Here is a 20,543-nt window from a genome sequence, read left to right on the forward strand (position 1 = left end):
AAATTTTCTTCCAGTACTATTTTAAATAAATACTAACACTAATACAACTTCAAAATCATTTAATATTAATCATAAATCAATTAAATGATAGACTCACCAAATCTTTCCACATAAAAATAAAAACATAATATAAAAATTACACCGTAAATATTTATATTATATAATTAATTATACTACACACTTTTATCAATGTTTACACTTATTTACTTTATATAATTAATTATATTTACTCTTGGACATAATTATTACGCATAAAACATTAAGTATATAACAAACATCAATAAATATTCACGTTTTATTCATTATAATAATATTAAAATAATTAAAAAAGTAATATAGAAATAATAAATATAATAAATAAAATAGTAATTTGCAATAAATTTATCTCACAGTTTATTCAAACGCTCAGTTTCCATGACCATGGTGAAACAAAAGGTTAAACAAAGGTTAAGATAAGAAGTAACTTTCAACTTCTCTTACGAACACTTTTTCCATTCCAATCAAAGAGTGTGAAGAATAAGAGCTCCAATCACACCACCCATGACGTACCTTTCTCCATCGCAATGTCTCATCCTCTCAGAGTCGCCGTCATCGGCGCTGGCGTCGCCGGCCTCGCCGTCGCTCGAGAGCTCTGCCGCGAGGGCCTCGACGTCGTCGTGTTTGAGAAAAGCCACCACCTCGGAGGTACTTGGCGCTACGACCAGCGGATCGACTCCGATCCTGTCGGCTCGGATCCGAACCGGGAGGTCGTGCACACGAGCCTCTACCGCTCCCTCCGGACCAACCTGCCGAGGCAGCTCATGGGCTTTCTCGACTACCCATTTCCGGACCGTCCGGATGGGGACTCGAGGACTTTTCCGGGTCACGAGGAGGTGCTGTGGTTTCTGAACAAGTTCGCGGACGAGTTCGGGCTTCTCGGGTTGATCCGGTTCGGGTGGGAGGTTGTTCGGGTAGAGCGAGTCGCGGGGAGGAGAGACTCGTGGGTGGTTGAGTCAAGGACTTGTGACTCGGTTTTGAGTCGGGAGATTGTTGGAGCTGTTGTTGTTTGCTCTGGTCACTTCACTCAACCCAGGGTGCCAACAATTCCTGGTAAGTAGAGAATAATTGCATACTTAAGTGAAATGTGGTCGCTCAAGCGACGCCATGGTCGCCCAGCTCAAGAGACAATGCTCCTCGCCCAGGTTATGGCTTGTGGAGAGATGTTGAAACAGTTCACTTTCCACAGGGTTTCTCATTTTTGTGGTTTGTCTTTCAGGGATGGAAAAGTGGCCAGGATACCAAATTCATAGTCACAATTACCGAGTGCCAGAACCTTTTCGGGATCAGGTGCTGTAAACAGTGTTAAGCAAGACCTTTCTATATCTCAAAGTAGTATCCTAGATTCCTAGTGGACCATAATTATCTTCTAAATCTTATTTTTTATTGCAAAGTAGTATCAGGCAACAATAACCAAATGGATAACTGCTTCATATTAACTAGTTTGTTGAAGCATTTTTGACTTGTAGGCAAAGGACTCTCTCGCTTTCTTTCTCATTGTAGATAACACAATTTATTGGGAAAAACCCAACTCCCATATAAAATAAGATAGTGACAGTGGCAAAGCACAATATATAAATCCTCACTTTATGAGTTTATTTTGTATGGTTGAATTATGTCTAAATCACTTTGTGAGACAGTATCAAAGTCTATCTTAGATACATTGAAATGGCCAATCACTATGTTATGCATGTTCCAAGAGTAAAATGGTTTTGTAGGATTGAGTTAAGCCTAAACCATTTTGTAAGAAAATTAGCTCTAATGTGTTGCTTTGGTATATTCTGTTTCTTATTGCATGTATTGATTTCAATTGATGTTTTACTTCCTTGCTTAATAATTAAAGTAATATCGTAGCTTTGTATATGACAAAGTATAAAATTCAATTGGATATGAAATGTATCACTAATAGTTTTTTATTAAAATATAACCCTAATAGTTTTGATTAAAATTACTAAGTATTGATATCTCCTTATTAACAGGTCGTGGTTGTCATTGGATTTGCATCTAGTGCCACTGACATCTCAATAGAAATTGCAACAGTAGCTAAGGAGGTTCATATAGCAACTAGAAGTCCAGATGTAAAGGCTGTGAAGTTAGCAAATCATGATAACATGTGGCAGCATAAAATGGTATGCTAAACAGTTGGCAGTATAGCTTCTACTGTTGCCTTTTAGTCAGAAAACATCTTATTTACATTTTTCTGCTCTTTGGACATGACATGAGGAATGAGATCTTTGCTGTCCCCTAATTCATTTGGTGTCTGTGAGGAGCTGTTTTTGCTTCATTATAACTAGCGTAATGTGTAGGCATCCTGTGAAATAAGTTTCATATCAATCATGTCTGTACAGGTAAAATGTGTATCTGAAGATAGGTTGGTTGCTTTTGACGATGGATCCTCTGTGTATGCAGATGTCATACTCTACTGCACTGGGTATGCATATAATATATTTATAATATGATAGGTGTTTTATGGTCTTATTTTTTAAAATATTGAACTAGAAAGGTATTTCAAGAGATAGAAAATAATAATACTATATAGATGTTTGAGTTTATTATTTCAGAAAAACAATAAAAGACTGGGATAACACTGCTTCACTAATGAACTATTTTGAAATAGAGATTTGATCTTATAGCCATGACTTCATTTTAAACTTTTTTTTCAAACTTTTGATCTTCAGACCGATTTTGTAATTTGTTTTTTTCAGAATTGATTTGAAAATAGTTTGAAAAAGAAAACCAGAGCCAAGAAGACCTATATTCTGATGTTGGTTGCTTACATCATCTATGGCTTACTTTTGACAGATACAAACATCAGTATCCATTTCTTGAAACAAATGGAATAGTGACCATTGAGGATAATCGTGTTGGCCCATTATACAAGCATGTCTTTCCTCCTGCATTGGCTCCTTGGCTCTCTTTCATTGGTATTCCTGAAAAGGTAATTGGCTACAGTTTTCTCTTCTTGTAACGCCATAACTCACTGTGAAAACAATTGTTCCCATGTTGAAAACAAGAGTACATTCGACAAAGTTTTACAACATTTCCTTCCGACAACTCATTTTTTTCTGTATCTCTTTTTATTGAATATAGTAAAAACTAGGTATAGGATTAATTTTCTGTGTAGAAAATACACGTAGGATACTATATTTATAATAAAGAAAATATGAGATAAGTCCAAAATACAAATAATGATAGGAAGGAAATAATACCATATAAGCAGAAGATAAAAGATAAGATATCTAAGATGTCTAACACTCTTCATCACATCAGTTATCCTATCTCACACTCTTCTTTCTGGTCTCTCCTAGATTTTAAGAATTAGATGTAAAATCAGCATTAGTCTCAAAAGTATAACTTCAAAGTCTACGTGTACCTGGACTTTATCATCATAAAAAAATGCCATGTCGGAAAATTTACCAAAATTATATTGCTTGTATGTTGAAATGTATATAATTTACTGTGATCAGGACATCATCTTCCAAATGACGGAGTTGCAATGCAAGTGGGTAGCACGTGTTTTATCTGGTAAGGTCCTGTTACCAACTGAAAAGGAGATGATGGCTTATGTTGAGGAATACTATCAACAAATAGAAAAAGATGGATTTCCCAGACACATGACTCATTACTTGCATTTTAAAGAGGTACTTCTCCCTCTTTATCTTTTCCAGTAATATTTGTGGGATGAATACTGAAAGATCTTTAAGCATTCACAAGCGTGTGTTTGTTTTAGCAGTTTGAAAAGTAAACCATGTAGTCTGGTAAGATTTATCTGTAGCATCAGTTTTGTCATAAATTGGTCTTCAAATACTCTAAATGTTTCATGAACATTGATTTGGTTGTTACTCTAACTATTCAATCTTGTTCAGTTCTAAAATATGACATAACTTCTTTGGTAGAACTCCTCCAATGTTTTCACATTGGAAAATGCTAAAATGTAAAGTAGTTTGTGAAACAATATATAACTTTTCTTTCTTGATCATGTTGTAGTTATCTTTTTTTCTCTTCACTCATTTGCACCCTTTATTGGTAAAAATATACTCTTTCATAGAAAGTGACATACTAAATGATGTTTCTTTTCAAAATTTGTTACCTTTTGTTTTTCTTTTAATGAAGGTGCCAAACATTAACTTTCTGATTATCTTTACACATTTGCAAAATTTTCTTCTAGGTTGGCTATTGCAATTGGTTAGCTGCTGAAGTAGGTTTGCTTCCTAGAGAGCCCTGGAGAGAGGAAATGTATTTAGAGAGCATCAAACCTTTATTACTTGGCACGCTAGAAAATTACAGAGATCAATGGGATGATGCTCACTGGAATGCAATCATTAAAGATGCATCTCTTACACAAAAATGAAATAATGTAGTACTTTCCCTGTAGAAGTATTGTAAGTAATTTCCTATCTGAACTTAAATTACCAAAAGTTTGGTGTTAAATCACATATTGAACACTGTAAAAGTAAGACGATTAAGATGACTTTTTTTTGGGGGGAAAAACGAGTTTTATAGGTTCTTAGATAAATGATTCCTTCTGCCAAACTATCCCGTGGAGTTTCTGAAACCAACCTTGGAATTTAGATACCAAAACGAAAAGGAATTTAATTGTAGAAGAAAATGAACTAAAAGGAAGAGAAATAAAATGAAAGGTATATTATAAGGATACAAGTTAATGAAGCTTTTTTTCTTTCAAATTAGTTCAGAAATAAAAATGTTACAAAATGGTTTGTAATGTAGATAAGGCAATGTAATTGACATAATTGGTAAAAGATGACATCAAAGACTATGTAATATGTTTTTTTTTCTAATTCAGTAGCGAAATTATTTTTATTTAAGAAGATTAGTATTTATAATTGTTATTTAAAAATGGTAATAAATAAAAATGAATTTAGAAAAATATTGAGAGTGTGTTTGGTAAAGTTAATAGGCTAGTCAAAGAGGTTACTAGCTACTTTATTGATTTTCTAGTGTTTATGAGAGTTTTTTTTTTAATTAGTAATTTGATATTTATATTTATTTTTATGATTTATTTTAGTTTTTATATATATTTTTATTTAATTTAGTTTTAATATTTGTTAAATAGAAATATTTGGTTTTTTTTTGGTTAATAACGTTTAGAAAATTTGGAACATATTTTATTATGGAATTTTTTTGGATATTTTTTCTCTCGATTGTTTTTGTGACTATAATTCGATTCGTTTCTTTTGACGAAAAACTTATTATACTTGTGTCAATATATACATAGTCTTCATTTGTTGTTGTATAAACTCCTAAAGTATATGTAGTTTATTAGTCAACCTAATATATATATATATATATATATATATATATATATATATATATATATATATATATATATATATATATATATATATATATATTCTTTCTTTTAATTGTATGATTTGTTTATATTTACAAAATTTATCTTTGTGATACTTTTATCTTATAACAATTTTTATCATGCTTTTTTTTAGTTTATATTTACAAAATGTATTATCAATTTTAATAAAATAGATTTTAGGTTTTATTTTTGATTATTTTTACTCATTTTTAATATTTTTAGTTATAGTTATTTTTTCATATAAAAAGTTTGATTTTCAATTTCAAATATTCAATTGCTACAATTCTTCGTTTATTAGATGATATAAAACTTTATCTTCTTTATTCTTTTTTTACTTTTAATTTTTTATTTGAAAAAAAATTGTTTTGTTAAAATGATTTTTATTATCTTTCAATGATTCGACTTTTTTATATTTGGAAATCGAAGGTATTTTTTATCTTATAATATCTTTAATTATGCATTTTTTTTGTGCAATTGTTTTAATTTTTTTAGCCTTTTTAATACTTTATTTGTTAGTTATTTTATTATGTAAAATATTGTTTTGATAATTTTTTTTTACTTTTTAATTCATTTTTACGTGTATAATTTTATCACTATGTATGAAGATTTTTCATTTTCATGTGAATAAATTTAGCACCATGACGGGTGCACTTGGCGTTAGTTTTGCAACCAACATATCATCGTGTACAAGAATATCTTTCAAAATTCTTGAACCAGATATTGTCTTTTTTCAATCAACGTGAATTTCATATTGAAATCACATTTAAGAAACACATTTTGAGTTCAACAGTTCTTTTTTCTCCCTTGAAACCTGGGAGCATCTCATTTTATGACTTTTATTCATACATGAGTTCCATATATGGCTCCTAAATAATCCTTATTAATACAAATCACAATTCCCAATGAAGAAGGAAACCATTATTATGTTTTTAGAAAATAAGAAATGAAGTAATCACACTTTTACTTTAAAGTATGGATAAAATTGATTATTGTTTAACAAATTTAAATAAACCTCCCATCTTGAGGGCTAAATTAAAAATTTATACTTTAAAGTTAAAATTGCATCCAAGACATTGTGGACGAAGTGAATACTCATACTCATCACTAAAGACTAACATAATGCCTACCTTTCATTGAGTCACCATTACACAAACATACATTTACATGTCATCACAATCATATTAAGCAATATTTATTTCATAATTTAAACTCATAAAATAATACATCACATACAAACAAAAAAACAAAAAGGAAAACAAGAAAAAGAAAGATGTAAGTTGTCCTACTTCTCACTTTTCACTTCTTTAAGGAAAACAAGAAAAAAAAATGTAAGCTGTCCTACCTCTCACTTTTCACTTCTTCCTTCCGTCCCTTCAACCATATATTTGTAAACCTAATATTTTATTCTTACTTATATTATCTAATAATAATATATAAATGAATATAAAAATATCTCAAAATATATTTTTATTTGTAACAATTATGGATGACAAAAATATTTGAATCCACGAATATCTGCACGATGGATAGTTGGTATCCGTGGGTAATTATTATCCGCGAGTTGCAGATAACGGGTATTTTAATACTCGCTTATAAATGAGTCGGGTGAAGATATTATACTATCCGACCCGCGAGTACCTATTATCCACATAAAATAAAATTAATAATTCAATTTATACTTTATTTAATTTAAAATAAAATTAATTTATAATTTATCAGATTAAATTTAATTACAAATAAATATTTAGTTTATATTTTATTTTTTTATATGAAATTTTATATTTTTTGTAGTTATATTTAAAATTTTTATTTTTAAAATATATATTTTTTAATATTTGCGATATACTCACAAATTTTAAAATATCCATGGGTATTTTTGAAACAAGTACTCATGCGGATAACAAGTGGATTACATGAGAAATTTTTATTTTACGGATCGGGTTGCTGGTAGACATTATCCATACACAACCTGACTCGTTACTGTCCCCAAGTAATAATATAACAATATTCAAGAATATTAACTAAATATAATAATACATAATAATATTTTTCTAATTATTAAAATTTTTAAAATCTTACAAATTTTATCCTAGTAAGAGGTGAGGTACACCATTACCAAGTTCATCACATCTAAATCCACCTCTAGGTCTCTTATAATTGGGGAGAGAATTGTAGTAAGGACATAATTGTAGTAAGGAGAGAGACTTTAACCTAACTATTCTTTGCTACCAAAGATAGTATACATTCTTTTATAAAATGTAAAGAAAAAATTGATACATATTTTATAATAAAAATAGAATATGATTTTAGTCAATAATTTGACAGTGAAAAATATATTTAACCAAAATTTTAACCATGAACCCGTGCAAGTAAATATTATCTAAGTCTTGTTTAGATAATTTTACATAAATATTTATAAAAATAAACCTTTTCATTAACTAAAATTAGTTTACATAAAATATAATAGAATTTTTATAAATTAATCTGTAAACAAGTTATTTTTTTTCTTACTTTAGTTATAAAAAATTATTAAAGGCGGACCTTTAATCCAAACCACTGTGAAAATGATGTAAATTAATCATTGGTAGGAACTCTTTGAATTTGTAGACAGTTATTTTAAATAGAAAAAAAAAAGAAAAAGAATATTACTGTAATTTTTTTTCTTTTCATAAACATATAATTGATAATTGATTTAACAGTTTTTGGAATAATTGAATAGACACACTACTATCATTTTTTCTCGTGTTGTTTTCATGGCCGTTTCGAACTTCTTCCCTAACCTCCAAATTTCCCCTCACTTTCTCGTGCCCCAACCATTTTCCCTCGGATTTTCCCGCACTTTCCCTGTTGCGACTCCTCTATGCAGAGCTTTCCGAGAATGGCGGGAGTACGAGGAGGCGGTGAAGCGGAAGGACCTTGCCGGAGCTCTGAGGTTCCTGAAGTCCCTCGAAAGGGAACGCCAAGAGCCGCTCGTCGAGGGCGTTTCTCCGGCAACTGAGTTGACTCGGCTACGATTTCTCGAGTCGGAACGGTTCGGGCCGCAGAGGGATTGGGAGGTTCTAGACACGTGCTTGAACGCTGACGACATGAAGCTTGTTGCTAACGCTTACAAGTTCCTCAAAGATAGGGGTTTCTTGCCCAATTTCGGAAAATGCAGAAACATTGGTGAGTTTTGGTCATCTTCTTTTCCGAGATAATATCAGTAATTACTAGTAATAAGTAATGTTAAGATAGTTTTGCTTCTGCTTGATTATTTATATAGTTAGTATGTTTATAAAAACTTCCCTTAGTCACGGCACTTGCATTTTAGTGCCTGTGCGTTTCCTTTTAATCTATTTTAGTCTCTAGGTTGAGGATTGAGGTTAAAAGATGATATATACGGGGAGTAAAAAGGAATGTTTTATAGTACAGAGAATAACACTTTGTTTGGATTGGGAAATAGAAAGTGAGTGAGTTGAAAAGAAAAAAAAAAAAGAACTGGAGTAGAAAATGAGATTGTTTGGATTGAGATAAGAGAGGTGAAAAGAGGAGAGATCTTAGTAGACAGTTTGTAAGTGTCTGTGGTTAATTTGATGGAATACAAGAGAGATGGTAATTGGTTTATTTAGGCGACGATTGTGCTGTCCTTGTTTCCATATTATGTTAAATTACACATGGTAGGAATAAAGAGTAGGGTCATTTGGTGAAATTGGAATTCCGTTTCATACTTTTAGCATGCATGCATTAATAATCGATTATTCCCCACTGAAATTGGTGATTTTTTTAGCAAGAAAACTCACATAATCAATTATATGAGCACACTAAATGATATTTTCTCTAAGACTAATAAATCCTAATATCCACTATTACTATATTTACAAGATTCTAACAATTTTCTATAATCATTCTAGTGAAGCCTTTTCATGCACTCACTAACAGGTATTATTTTTCCTTTATCTTCTCTCCCCCTTTTTCTGGTGTCTTGTATAGTTTTGGATGGACCGAGGAAAGTGACACCAGACGTCTTGAGCTACTCAACTGGTTTAGAAGGTAAAAATATGAATTTGTGACACAATATTTTGCCCTTAGCTATAAATTGCTAAAAGTTCTTTTTTAAGTTATGTTATGCTGTGACAAGTAACCTTTTATACAATTCTATGCTGCAGAAAAATGGTTATACTTTATAATTTTTCCTTTCTTTTGGGCAGTGACTAAACTTGCTCCCAAGAAGTGGGGTCTTTCAGATGGTTCAAATATTGTTTTGGCTGCATTTCTTGGTGCGGTTTCCTTTCTTATATCACAAGGAATTGACCTCAGGCCCAACCTTGCAGTGGTATTGGGTCTAGCAGCTGCAGATGCCATCTTTCTCGGCGGTACTTGTTTAGCTCAAATCTCAAGTTACTGGCCACCATTTAGGCGCCGAATTCTTGTTCATGAAGCTGGACATCTAGTGACAGGTAAATAGTGTTGTTTATTAAGATGGATTTTAAAGGTCACATGTGGGGTTATACAATTTGGATTATGTTTGATTAATTGGCTACCCGTCTTACAAGGTCCGTGATAATGCAATTTCAGCTTACCTAATGGGTTGCCCAATTCGGGGGGTGATTTTAGACCCTATAGTTGCAATGCAAATGGGCATTCAAGGACAGGTATTTTAATATTCAAGGACAGTTTATTTTTCCTCTTAATCTTTCGTTGCAGTGTACAATTATTTGTGTGTTAAATATGATTGAATATTTTTCATTCATTATCTTACGTCGATTTTTGAAAATTGACTACATTGATTGGTTAATGCATTGACGAGTTTAGTGATCAATCTGCAGTATCTTTGATTTTGAATTATTTGTATTTGTTAACACTTGTACACTTACAAGTACAAGTCTTGTTCTTATTTCCTATTTTTCTACTTTAATAATATTTTACATAATGTGCTTCATTATTTACTTGTATTGTAGCAAATACGAAATCCTGAATCTTGAAGTTTTTCTTTAATTGTTCAACATCACTTTACTTGCAGTAAATCCTTGTTTTTCAGGCAGGGACTCAATTTTGGGATGAAAAACTTGCCAATAACCTTGCGGAAGGCCGACTTGATGGTACAACTTTTGATAGGTATGTATAACATTATAGCTTTTAGTTATAGTGATACATTAGAAAGTTTTAGACATTATGATGATGAAATTTCTGAGTAGCTTAAATGAGTTACTCAGCTGAGATAGTATCTATTTGCACTGACAAATTTTGTGTTTACAAGTATGATTTTAGTTCTAAGTATAATCATGGTATATTCTAGGTACAAAAATAACTCTGCATAAATTTGAAATTAATTGCTACAAGTTCCAATAGGGGTTTAGCTAGTAATTCCAACAAATTTAGAACCACATGGATAACTTAGCTCATCATCCCCTCACCTCATTTCCTGTCTTAATAAATGCCATTCCTTCAGCCTTTTTATGCCCAACTCCAATACCTAGGCCTTAACATTTTGTGGCATTACAATACAACTTTCTGCCAGTGATACAATAAATTACAAGTGCACGATTGTAATCAACTATCTGATAGTGTTTTTTGGCTTTGTAATTATTTCGATTTAATGTAAATTAAAAGGAAAAGAAGTTAATTGAATTTGGGTATTGATTGTGAAATAAAGAATTCAAGCAGAAAATTTAAAATGGAACTAGGAAAGCAAATTAATTGGGATAAAATTGATGTAAGAAAACTTTCAGGTTCTTTGCTAATTCATTGATTCCTTGAAGGATTAAATCTACACTTGTGATGTAAATCTAGGTTCCTCCCTTTTAGTTCCAATGATTAGATTCACTTCTTGGTCCTTTCCTAAGCATTTATGACAATGAAAAATGATTGTTAATCGCATCACAAAGATGAAAACCAATAGAAGAGAAATCAGGAGGAGAAATGAAAAGAAATTGTAGAAAAAAATAAATTAAACTTCAACATTCGTCAACTTATGCCTTAATCCCATAATAATGACACTACTCACTCATAGTCATGGAAAAAGTAAAGTAACAGAAATGTCAAACCTAGAAAAGAGAAGTATCCATGGTCTCCTTTGGTATCTACTTAATAGAGAATAAAATGTAGAGAGCCTAAGCCTAGAGAGGAATAATCTATTTAAAGACATTGGGTAAGAGAGTTATGGGCCCAAATTGCAATTAAAATGTAGAACAAGAAAGCCTAGAAAGAAGTCATGGGGGTGACATTTTTCTACCACGGGCCATGGTCATTCCTGTGAATGTCATGGTTGGACATTTTGATATTGAGAAAAATAAGCTTTCAGAGAAGATCACGACCCTGCCTTTAAAATAATGGTTATAATAAGCTTTGAGAGAAGATCACAACCAGGCCTCTAGATGCCATGGTCATGCGTAATGAAAACTTCTATAATTTGTTTTTTCTAATATCTTGAGACTTGAGCTTCCTCAGAGAGATCTTGTAGCTTCTTTTTAATGGATTAAGTACTCTTTTGACACAAAATATGTGCCTACAACACAAGCACAGCCAAGGATTAACCTGTACTAAGAAAAATTGGTAAAAATAGAAGAAATAGTTACGAAAATGAAGTTCAAATATGCAAAATATATTACTTTCCACTCTAAATGGCAAACACATTAGACAACTTAATTTCCATATGCTTAGGGCTTACTAGACACATAATAGAAATCATTTACTCTACATCCCCATACCATATGATATATTCATGAAAGATCACCACCATATTTTTATTTAGGCTTAACAAAGATCTTTGTTGTATCTTGTATCTTCAGACTCCTTGTTAGGGATAATATCAGAAATCCTATTTCTTTTCGTTTTCATGTGTCTTCATCCTTTGTTTAATTCTTATCAATGAGAGATATATACAGAATATAATGAGATTTCCTTCTCTTCTTTATTCTGGGAGGCACCTCTGTCCTCGAATTCTGATATCTTATTCCCATTAATAACTGTAATGGTGAAGTTAAATAGTTTTATTCCTAACTATAGGTTCTTCAGGTATTAATTCACTATTCCTGTTTCAATTCTGGTCACTATCTCAGTAGGCACATACAAGCTTGTCTTCTGGCCCATTTAGCCCTATGTTGATGGACATATGAAACATAATAACTTGTTGCTGAAAGTTTTGGACCGAGTCCTCCTCCTCCACCCCCCATCCCGAATTTTTTTCCAAGTGAGACTGGTGCTTTATGTAATGCAACCAACCACTAACCAATGGTTTAGGTACTGCATGGTACTTTTTGCTGGTATTGCAGCTGAAGCGCTTGTATACGGTGAGGCAGAGGGTGGAGAAAATGATGAAAATCTATTTAGAGGCATCTGTCTTCTTCTTGATCCTCCGTTGTCAACAGCTGAGGTCTTTCCACAACTGATACATCTGCTCTGGTGGTTTGTATTTTGTGATATTAATATTTAAACTTTGACATTCTTGTATTTGGGCAGATGTCCAACCAAGCAAGATGGTCAGTTTTGCAGTCATATAATTTGCTCAAGTGGCATAGAGCTGCGCACCGAGCTGCTATTAAAGCATTGGAAAGCGGTGGCAGCATGAGTGTTATAATTAGGAGTATCGAGGAGACTCTGAATTGTAAAAAATGAGCCTCAGAAGCTTATATACATAAGAAATATTTTCTTTTCCAAAGTTGCTTACAGGTCAGCACTATATAGCATTCGCACTTTCGATTTATTTTTTAAATCTTTGAAGTAATTTGTTGTGTTCATTTTCTCTGGTGCAGGGTTCTGAATATGGATCTGACGTGAAGCTGCTTTTACTCTGTATGTACTACATAGCATATTATGCAGATGGTCCACATATGTTACGCCTTGTCTACCAAAGCAGACAGCAATTAAAGGAATAATTTCTGTTTCAACAAGTGACCGTTATGTCCCGAGGCTGGCCCCAACTTGCACCGAACATTGTTAAATAAGTGATACCAGTAGAGACAGTCATCATGAGAACGGTAGCTTCTCTTCAGAATAATTCTGAGTGTTACACAAGATTGTGTAATTTTTTACCTGCATTATTACCCGTGCTAAATTAATCACGACTCTTAGAAAATGGTTTGTAAATAAATGTTTCTAGAAATCTGGCTTTCTGGATTACTGAATTTTAATTTTGTATCTTTTCTTCCCTCTTCCTGTTCCTTAATGGGACCAACTGGTCCCCAACTCTGTATTATTATCGTGTTGTTGAAAATACAGCACTGTTTCATCAAGTTTCTCAAATTTTAGGTTTAACCTGCCATCTCTCCCCTAAGGAAAATCACACTATAACATTACATTGTAACAGTGCCCCCTCCATTTCATCGAAGGTTGTCAGTTCGATTACTATAAAAGCAGTAGAAACGTTTTTTATCCTGTGTTGGGTAAAAACGCTTTAATATTTCCGACACAACATTAAAGAATGAACGTGTCAACTGTACATTTGTTGTTGGTGAAATAAGATTACATGAGATAAATTACAACCTTCAAATCGAAGAATCTGAGAAGGTAATAAAAGGGGAGTTTCTCTTTTTCTCTTCATTATGGTTTTGGCTTTCCTCAGAGAAGAAATGAGTCTCTTAGATAACAAAACGTTGGCAGTAGTGTTATTTATCTTTCATCTTCTCTTATCAGTTTTCTTGTTCCCTCTTTACTTGCAACCAGAGCCCCCTGAGACAGTTCTATGTATAAGTGTCATCCCTTGCTTTGTCTTGGTTTATGCTACCATGGCTTGGCGACCCAGTGGATACATGCAAAGGGCTAATTGTTACCATTTGAGATTGAACTCAGAGAAGAAAACATGTTGATCAGCACTTGACAGTTGGAGAAAACTGGCTGCTTTTAGCTGCAAGTTCCTTTTTCCTTTTGTTTTATTCTATCTGCAAGTAGATGGAATCTGTTAAAGTTGAGATTTGCGGATAGATGACATATGATACTGTACGGAGAGCTTTGTAGGTTGTTAAAATTATGTAAGGGAAATTTTTTCTCACACCCATTCTTTTTTGTTTTTTTATAGTACTAATCTCTCTGCAATAAACAATGTACTTGTATTTGATTGTGTCCTTATAAAAGGTTGAGATGTACTCATGCTCTTTCAATTTGTCTACTTACACTCTTCAAGCCAATATGTTTTTGAGGAACTTCACCTACGTGTTCTCTTCTAATATGAGGTCCCGGTCAGAGTATATGTAAAGATATTATGATGTTCAAGTGACACGTCATAGATAATATATATTATAATAAAATAAATTTACTAACATATATGGTGAACAATGACTATTTGTAGTGTCTGTATGGGCCAATACTTTATTTCAAAACGATAATTGATTGCAATTGGTATTTCTTAGTTACAACAAAGACATAAAGTCATTCATGATTGTCTTCTTTTGTTAAGGCATGTATGAGTTTTATAATAAAATACAAATCTTAATTTGTATATCATGTTGAAGATCCTCATATTTTGATGTTAACAAATAATAATATAGTTTTGTATATCTAGAAAACTACTTGAGTGTGAAATAGAAATTAGACTTAACATAAGATGCTTAAATGTATTTATTAGACAGTCTTTGGAGATTGGACAAAAGTACTATATGCATAGCAAGACAAGAGAAACTCTCCAAGCAAAATATACATCAAAGAGAGATAAAGTACATAAGTTTATGATTCAATAAGTTCAAAATGCTAAACATGATAAAATAGTAGAGTATAAAATTGACCTAAACATGTTATATTAACATTACAGTAACACATTCAGATCAAAAACAGCGGAAGCAAAAAATGAAAGAATAATGTGCGTACCTCCTGCCATTGCAATTTTGTAATCCAAACACAGACAACTTTGTTTTGCTAAACCTTAACTCACTCAAACTCGATGATGTGTTTTCTGAATAGAGGAGTAAGCTTAGTAATCAAAACTGAGAGTAACCCATTCCCTTATATAAAGTCTGGCCATCACAGGTTTCAAAATAAATGAGCTTTACGTTTAAAAATCAATAACGGCTCCATAACCTCTATGCAGTTAAAAGGATAAAAATAATGGCTTAATGGACCACTTTATGTTCCTTAAAAATAGAAACTGAAAATGCTATAATATTTATTTTATATTTAAAATAATGCTAACAAAATACACATCTTGATGAGACAAAAATGTATGAAATGCAAGATGAAGATAACATTAAGGTATTGTCAACATGAACACAAGCCATAGTCAATAAAATGCAAGGAACACTAAATCCAAGATACATAATACACATGTTCAACACAATACACATTACAAAGTTTAAAAGTTGTGAAAGAATTTCTTAAGAATGCATCCCAAGGATAATTTTGACACAATGTATGGGTCATTTGAATTTGTATGCTCAAATTGGTATTGTTAGAACATCATAGGAGTAAAAGCAATAATTGTTAGAAAATCATTTGAGTTAAAGCATATATCAACCAAAAGTGAATATGTTTTGAAAAGAAACTAACACTAGGAAATCAACAATATACAAGAGTTAACCGTTTGATTTAGGGTCTATATAAAAGTAAAGAAACTAACACTAGGAAATCAACAATATACAAGAGTTAACCGTTTGATTTAGGATCTATATAAAAGTAACCGTTTGTATATTCTTTGTCTGGAAGTGATGCTTGCTTAGTTAAATTTTTTTAAATAAGTTTTCTTTCTCTTACTATTCTTAGAACATCAAAGGAATGTGTTCAAAAGTCTTATAAGTCATAACCAACCTTCTTATGTTAAGATGTTGGCTAAGTAACACATGATCCAAAATCTAGTCAAGTATAAGTTTGAATACGAAAGTACCAAAAGAAAAGTATCCATGAAAGTAATTCATTTAATGGAAAAAAAAAATACTCACACCAAATAATTTAAATATTCTTTAATGGAATCAATTTCACACAAATTTAAGTCACTCCTACGTAGCTTAACATATATAATTGCTAGTAAAAGTTGTTGTATAAGTAAAGGTAGTTTCCTTGTAAAACTTGTACTAATATGTAAGAGGCTTTGTTTTACTTTTTCTTACTTTGTAATTTGTTGTGGTTGAGAGTAAGTACAACAATGAGTTTTAATGAGATTTTAAATTATCACTAAAAATATTTCACATATTTTATTATGATTAAATTACATAAAAAAATATAGTGACATAAAATTCTGAAATAATAATTAATTAAAAAAATTACTAATTTAGTTCCAATTGATTAGATTTGCAAATTATGTATTCAATAAATATTTGACCTGAATTTCTTTTATTTAACAAATATTAAACCAACTTAATTGGTTTGATTGCAAAAAATTATAAAATTAAGATCAATGTTGCAAAAATTCTAAGGTGATAGCAAAGCTTTCCAAAACAACACATGGTTACCATTGCAATTTTCAAACCACAATTCATAACCATGGCTTATACAACAAAGGTCACTCTGTAAAAAAGGATACTATGAAATCTGTTAAATATGTGTTGTATTGTATCCTTAGAATAAGTAAATCAGTCATCATTGCCCATCAGAGTGAGCAGAAACTTCTTGTAGTCTCCTGAAGTTTCATTGGCCACAACATGCTCAAGATGAACACTGTTTCTCTTGTAATACACATCTTTGATCTCCTTCAGATCCTTCTCAGCCCTTGTCACAATCACACGCGTCAATGCTTCCTCATCACTTCCAACACTTTCCATGGCATTTCTCAGAACCTGCATAATGGATTCAGAGTAACAATTCTTTGTATGACAAATGTATTTCATCATGTCATGTTCAAAGAAGCACATAAGATTTTCACCTTTTCATAGTACTTCTTATGATCATTGATGCAACTAATAGCTAAATTGGCTGCCATATGAAACTCATCAGACCCTTCATCGGACAGTTTCTGCAAATGGAAAAAGGAACAAGCTAAGAAAACTAGTTCTTCAAAAAATTTCTGCTATCAGGTCCTACAAATGGCGTCTCCTTGTGTCCCGACACATATGACACGTGAAACACAGACACACATCATGGAAGACATTTTTTTGTCTAAAACATAATTATAACATCATGAAATCTTAACATGAAGAAAGTAAATAAGAGGTTCTTCCATGTTGTACCTTTGTAATGGCAATGCCATGATCATCCCTGTAACGGTTGAAAGTGGCCACAAGTTGGGTCTTGCTCCTGGTGGTAAGGATCCTAATAATTTCTTCATTGCTTTTGTTCTTGTTTTTGATAGCCTCATGAAGTGCATCAGCTTCAGATTGTGCCAATCGTGCATTAATCTCACTGCCACCGTACCTAAATGAGCTCACCAACCCTACCAACAGCTGAAACAAATTAACCAAACCCTAATTAGATCATGAATAAATACCCTAAATCATTTCACCAGTTGACTTCTTTCTCTTCAAATGCAAAATATGAAGTGTGTATAAATTACAAAATGTATATATTTTGGGTGAAACTTTCCAGTGAAAATTAGTTTCATTCAGTTAATCATAGTGTTCTGCATTAAAACTTATGGAGGCAAAACTCAATTAAGATGGAAGAATCACAAGAAGAAACTCAATCTGAGTTTTGTGGAATTATATAAGACATGCCTGGCGAAGATGGCCAGTGGTATTAGCAGCCACATCTTCCTCCATGGAACGTTTGAACCTGTTGTGGTAGGCACGTCTCACAGCAAAAAGCTCTTCAGGTGAAAGAACACAGGAAATTTCCACAATCACTTGGTAGCCTTTTTCATCCCTCTTAAGGGCTATATTGGCCAACAAAGCCTCACGTTCTGCAGGTTCCAATATCCAACGATACATTGCTCTCTGTTTCGTACATAAAACCCACACAACAATACTTATTAATTACATTATTAGTAAGATAGATTGACATAGCTTCTAATCCACGACTTTAAAGCAATATGGTGTTTAACTTTTTCTTAGCAGTTGGATTTCACAATAATAATACGAAACTTTTTCTGAGATTTCCAGTGCCAATTTCGTGTACCTCGAAGTCACCAGAGAGCTCGGATTCAAGGCGTTTGATGAGATCCTCTTGGAAGAGATTCTGGTATGCCTCTCTGATTTGGGTCCTCTGTGCACCATTTCTATGGCCTAGTATTGATATAATGGCTTTTCCATCAGCTCCCCAACCTACAAAGTTTTCAGAATCCATTGCTTTAATCTTAGTCTTTTTTGTATAAATCACAATTTTGAAAAATCTGGCATGCTCATCACCTATTCCAAGTTCCTACCAAATTATTGGAAATTTGATGATGGACTCAAAATATGTAAACCTATGATCAAATGAATTTTTGGAAATATGATGAATCATGTCAGTATCTGACCTTTCACGGCCTTCCTCAGAGATTCTGCATCTTCCACAGGAGAGTGGTTGGGAGGAGCAACCAATGTAGCCATGCTTCAATTGTTTACTTTTACTCTAAGCTTCTGGCTAATTAAATTTATACACACAGCTGCAAAGTTATATATATGAAAAATATTTTTTTAACCATTTTCTTTTTAACAACTTTTTAACAATGTCCAACACTCACATGATAAATTATAATTGTTTTATTCCAAATAAATTCAAACATACTAACACGATGATACATAACCTAATATAAAAAAATTTGAATATTTCAATATATATATATATATATATATATATATTCTTAAAAACTGAACATATTATACAATAGCTTCTGTGTTCACTATGTCCTCTAAAATATATTAAAATAGGTTTAATCCTTTTCGACATTCCTATTTGTGTACGAATGTCTGAGATAGGTCTTCGTTTTCTAAAGTGTATCAAAATGGTCCTTAATTTTGAAAATTGATATCAATTGAGTCCTTTCCGTTAAGTTGGCTAGACGGCGTTAAAAAAATTGATGAGTGGGATGCTGAGATGACGAACGAACGCTCGTCGACCACCGAACGAACGGTCGTCCAGTGTGAAACGAACGGTAGTCCAGCAGTAAGAGGTCGACGAGAGTTCGTTCGCTGGTGGACGAGCGTTCGTTCGTCATCTCAGTATCCCACTCATCAATTTTTTTAACGCCATCCAGCCAACTTAACGGGAAGGACTCAATTGATATCAATTTTCAAAATTAAGGACCATTTTGATACACTTTAGAAAACGAGGACCTATCTCAGACATTCGTACACAAATAGGGATGTCGAAAAGGATTAAACCTAAAATATATTTTAGACTCCTACATCACACTAAGTTGATCATTGTGGGTGAAAAAATAAATATATATTTGAGAGTTTCAGTGAAAAATGTAATGTTATCGTTTACGCTACCGAAAAACAAATGCATTTTGATGATATGAATAGTCAAATCAATTCCTTTAAACTATCCTTCAACGGTATAGTTTCATACTTATACCGTCTCTAGATTTCTCTTATTCCGATGTATGTTCGATTCTTTCATATTTCCTTTCCACTGGAAGTTTGGAGTCGCTCTTTATTTGTGTCTCTTATACTTCGTATCTCTTACACCGGCGATCACTCTCCGCCCTCGTGAGTGCCCAGGTGTCACAACAAATATATTTATTATTTTAGAAATAAAGATAACTTTCTACTTCCGTCCTATTTATTATTTCTACCTTCGATACGTTACCAAAATCTTTCCTTTACAAAAGAATCAAATTCAACTCCTTTTCAAATTTAGAAAAAAATATTAATTAAAATTAATTGCAAATTAAAACAAATTGACCTTAATAATTTTCTTTTTTTCTTACAAATTTTATAGTGATCAATAAATTATAACTAATACAAATAATGTGTTAGAAAATAAATGTATTCTCAATTGCCACTCTTGTAAGTTGCCGAGGAGAACAAAATAATGTTAGAAATTAAAACTTTGAAAAAAATGAAGAATAGTGATTGGAGACGAATCATTGACGTGCCATTGTACTAAGAAAGAACTATTAAAATTAATATTTTGAGAAGATTCTAGAGAACATTTTTTCCTTTTTCTCACTGAAATCATCGACCTATTCTATCTATGAAAAATAAGGAATTGGATTATCGATTATAAAAAGTACGACGATTGTTAAAACCACTGGATGAAACCATTTCACTTCATTTTAGTTTAATTTTGTACATTATTGTCTTATTTGTTTGGTTAGAACCTCCCGCCAAAGACAGTAATAGTTTATAATTATACATTTTAGGTGCCGACCTAATTTGCCAACCACTGCATAGGATTTGTACTTTCAATTAATACT

At 32.2% G+C, this 20,543-nt stretch overlaps 3 protein-coding genes across 3 annotated transcripts; 2 read left to right on the forward strand and 1 right to left on the reverse strand.

Moving 5' to 3' along the window:
* The first annotated feature begins 482 nt into the window (after positions 1–482).
* On the forward strand, positions 483–4,572 carry LOC124820102 (flavin-containing monooxygenase FMO GS-OX-like 2). The gene is made up of 7 exons (XM_047291734.2): positions 483–1,089; positions 1,256–1,326; positions 2,016–2,165; positions 2,385–2,467; positions 2,839–2,974; positions 3,504–3,677; positions 4,205–4,572. The coding sequence occupies exons 1-7, from the start codon at positions 564–566 to the stop codon at positions 4,385–4,387; spliced, it is 1,323 nt and encodes a 440-aa protein (XP_047147690.1). The 5' UTR covers positions 483–563; the 3' UTR covers positions 4,388–4,572.
* Positions 4,573–8,073: 3,501 nt separating this feature from the next.
* On the forward strand, positions 8,074–13,600 carry LOC124820103 (uncharacterized). The gene is made up of 8 exons (XM_047291736.2): positions 8,074–8,533; positions 9,338–9,397; positions 9,556–9,804; positions 9,923–9,999; positions 10,386–10,462; positions 12,587–12,719; positions 12,806–13,015; positions 13,099–13,600. Exons 1-7 carry the CDS (start codon positions 8,122–8,124, stop codon positions 12,959–12,961), a joined length of 1,164 nt encoding a protein of 387 aa, XP_047147692.1. The 5' UTR covers positions 8,074–8,121; the 3' UTR covers positions 12,962–13,015; positions 13,099–13,600.
* A 2,952-nt stretch (positions 13,601–16,552) lies between these two features.
* Positions 16,553–18,771, reverse strand: LOC148201326 (annexin-like protein RJ4). Its single transcript, XM_088109994.1, has 6 exons — positions 18,657–18,771; positions 18,317–18,462; positions 17,917–18,135; positions 17,434–17,646; positions 17,130–17,219; positions 16,553–17,043 (listed from the first exon to the last, which is right to left on the reverse strand). The coding sequence occupies exons 1-6, from the start codon at positions 18,727–18,729 to the stop codon at positions 16,840–16,842; spliced, it is 945 nt and encodes a 314-aa protein (XP_087966120.1). The 5' UTR covers positions 18,730–18,771; the 3' UTR covers positions 16,553–16,839.
* Between the last annotated feature and the right edge of the window lie 1,772 nt (positions 18,772–20,543).

Source organism: Vigna umbellata, chromosome 3 (genome assembly GCF_029865625.1).
Source record: "Vigna umbellata cultivar VRB3 chromosome 3, Vumbellata_1.0, whole genome shotgun sequence".
Taxonomy (NCBI): Eukaryota; Viridiplantae; Streptophyta; class Magnoliopsida; order Fabales; family Fabaceae; genus Vigna; species Vigna umbellata.

What these genes read in the sequence shown, in the direction of transcription:
- LOC124820103 (XM_047291736.2), top strand. Translation starts at nt 8,122, where the DNA reads ATGGCCGTTTCGAACTTCTTCCCTAACCTCCAAATTTCCCCTCACTTT. An exon ending in CTACTCAACTGGTTTAGAAG is followed by an intron (nt 9,398 to 9,555) that starts GTAAAAATATGA and finishes TCTTTTGGGCAG; the next exon opens with TGACTAAACTTGCTCCCAAG. An exon ending in GATGGTACAACTTTTGATAG is followed by an intron (nt 10,463 to 12,586) that starts GTATGTATAACA and finishes CCAATGGTTTAG; the next exon opens with GTACTGCATGGTACTTTTTG.
- LOC148201326 (XM_088109994.1), bottom strand. Translation starts at nt 18,729, where the DNA reads ATGGCTACATTGGTTGCTCCTCCCAACCACTCTCCTGTGGAAGATGCA. An exon ending in CCACTGGCCATCTTCGCCAG is followed by an intron (nt 17,647 to 17,916) that starts GCATGTCTTATA and finishes AATTTGTTTCAG; the next exon opens with CTGTTGGTAGGGTTGGTGAG. An exon ending in ATAAGAAGTACTATGAAAAG is followed by an intron (nt 17,044 to 17,129) that starts GTGAAAATCTTA and finishes TCCATTATGCAG; the next exon opens with GTTCTGAGAAATGCCATGGA.
- LOC124820102 (XM_047291734.2), top strand. Translation starts at nt 564, where the DNA reads ATGTCTCATCCTCTCAGAGTCGCCGTCATCGGCGCTGGCGTCGCCGGC. An exon ending in GTCATACTCTACTGCACTGG is followed by an intron (nt 2,468 to 2,838) that starts GTATGCATATAA and finishes TACTTTTGACAG; the next exon opens with ATACAAACATCAGTATCCAT. An exon ending in TCATTGGTATTCCTGAAAAG is followed by an intron (nt 2,975 to 3,503) that starts GTAATTGGCTAC and finishes TACTGTGATCAG; the next exon opens with GACATCATCTTCCAAATGAC.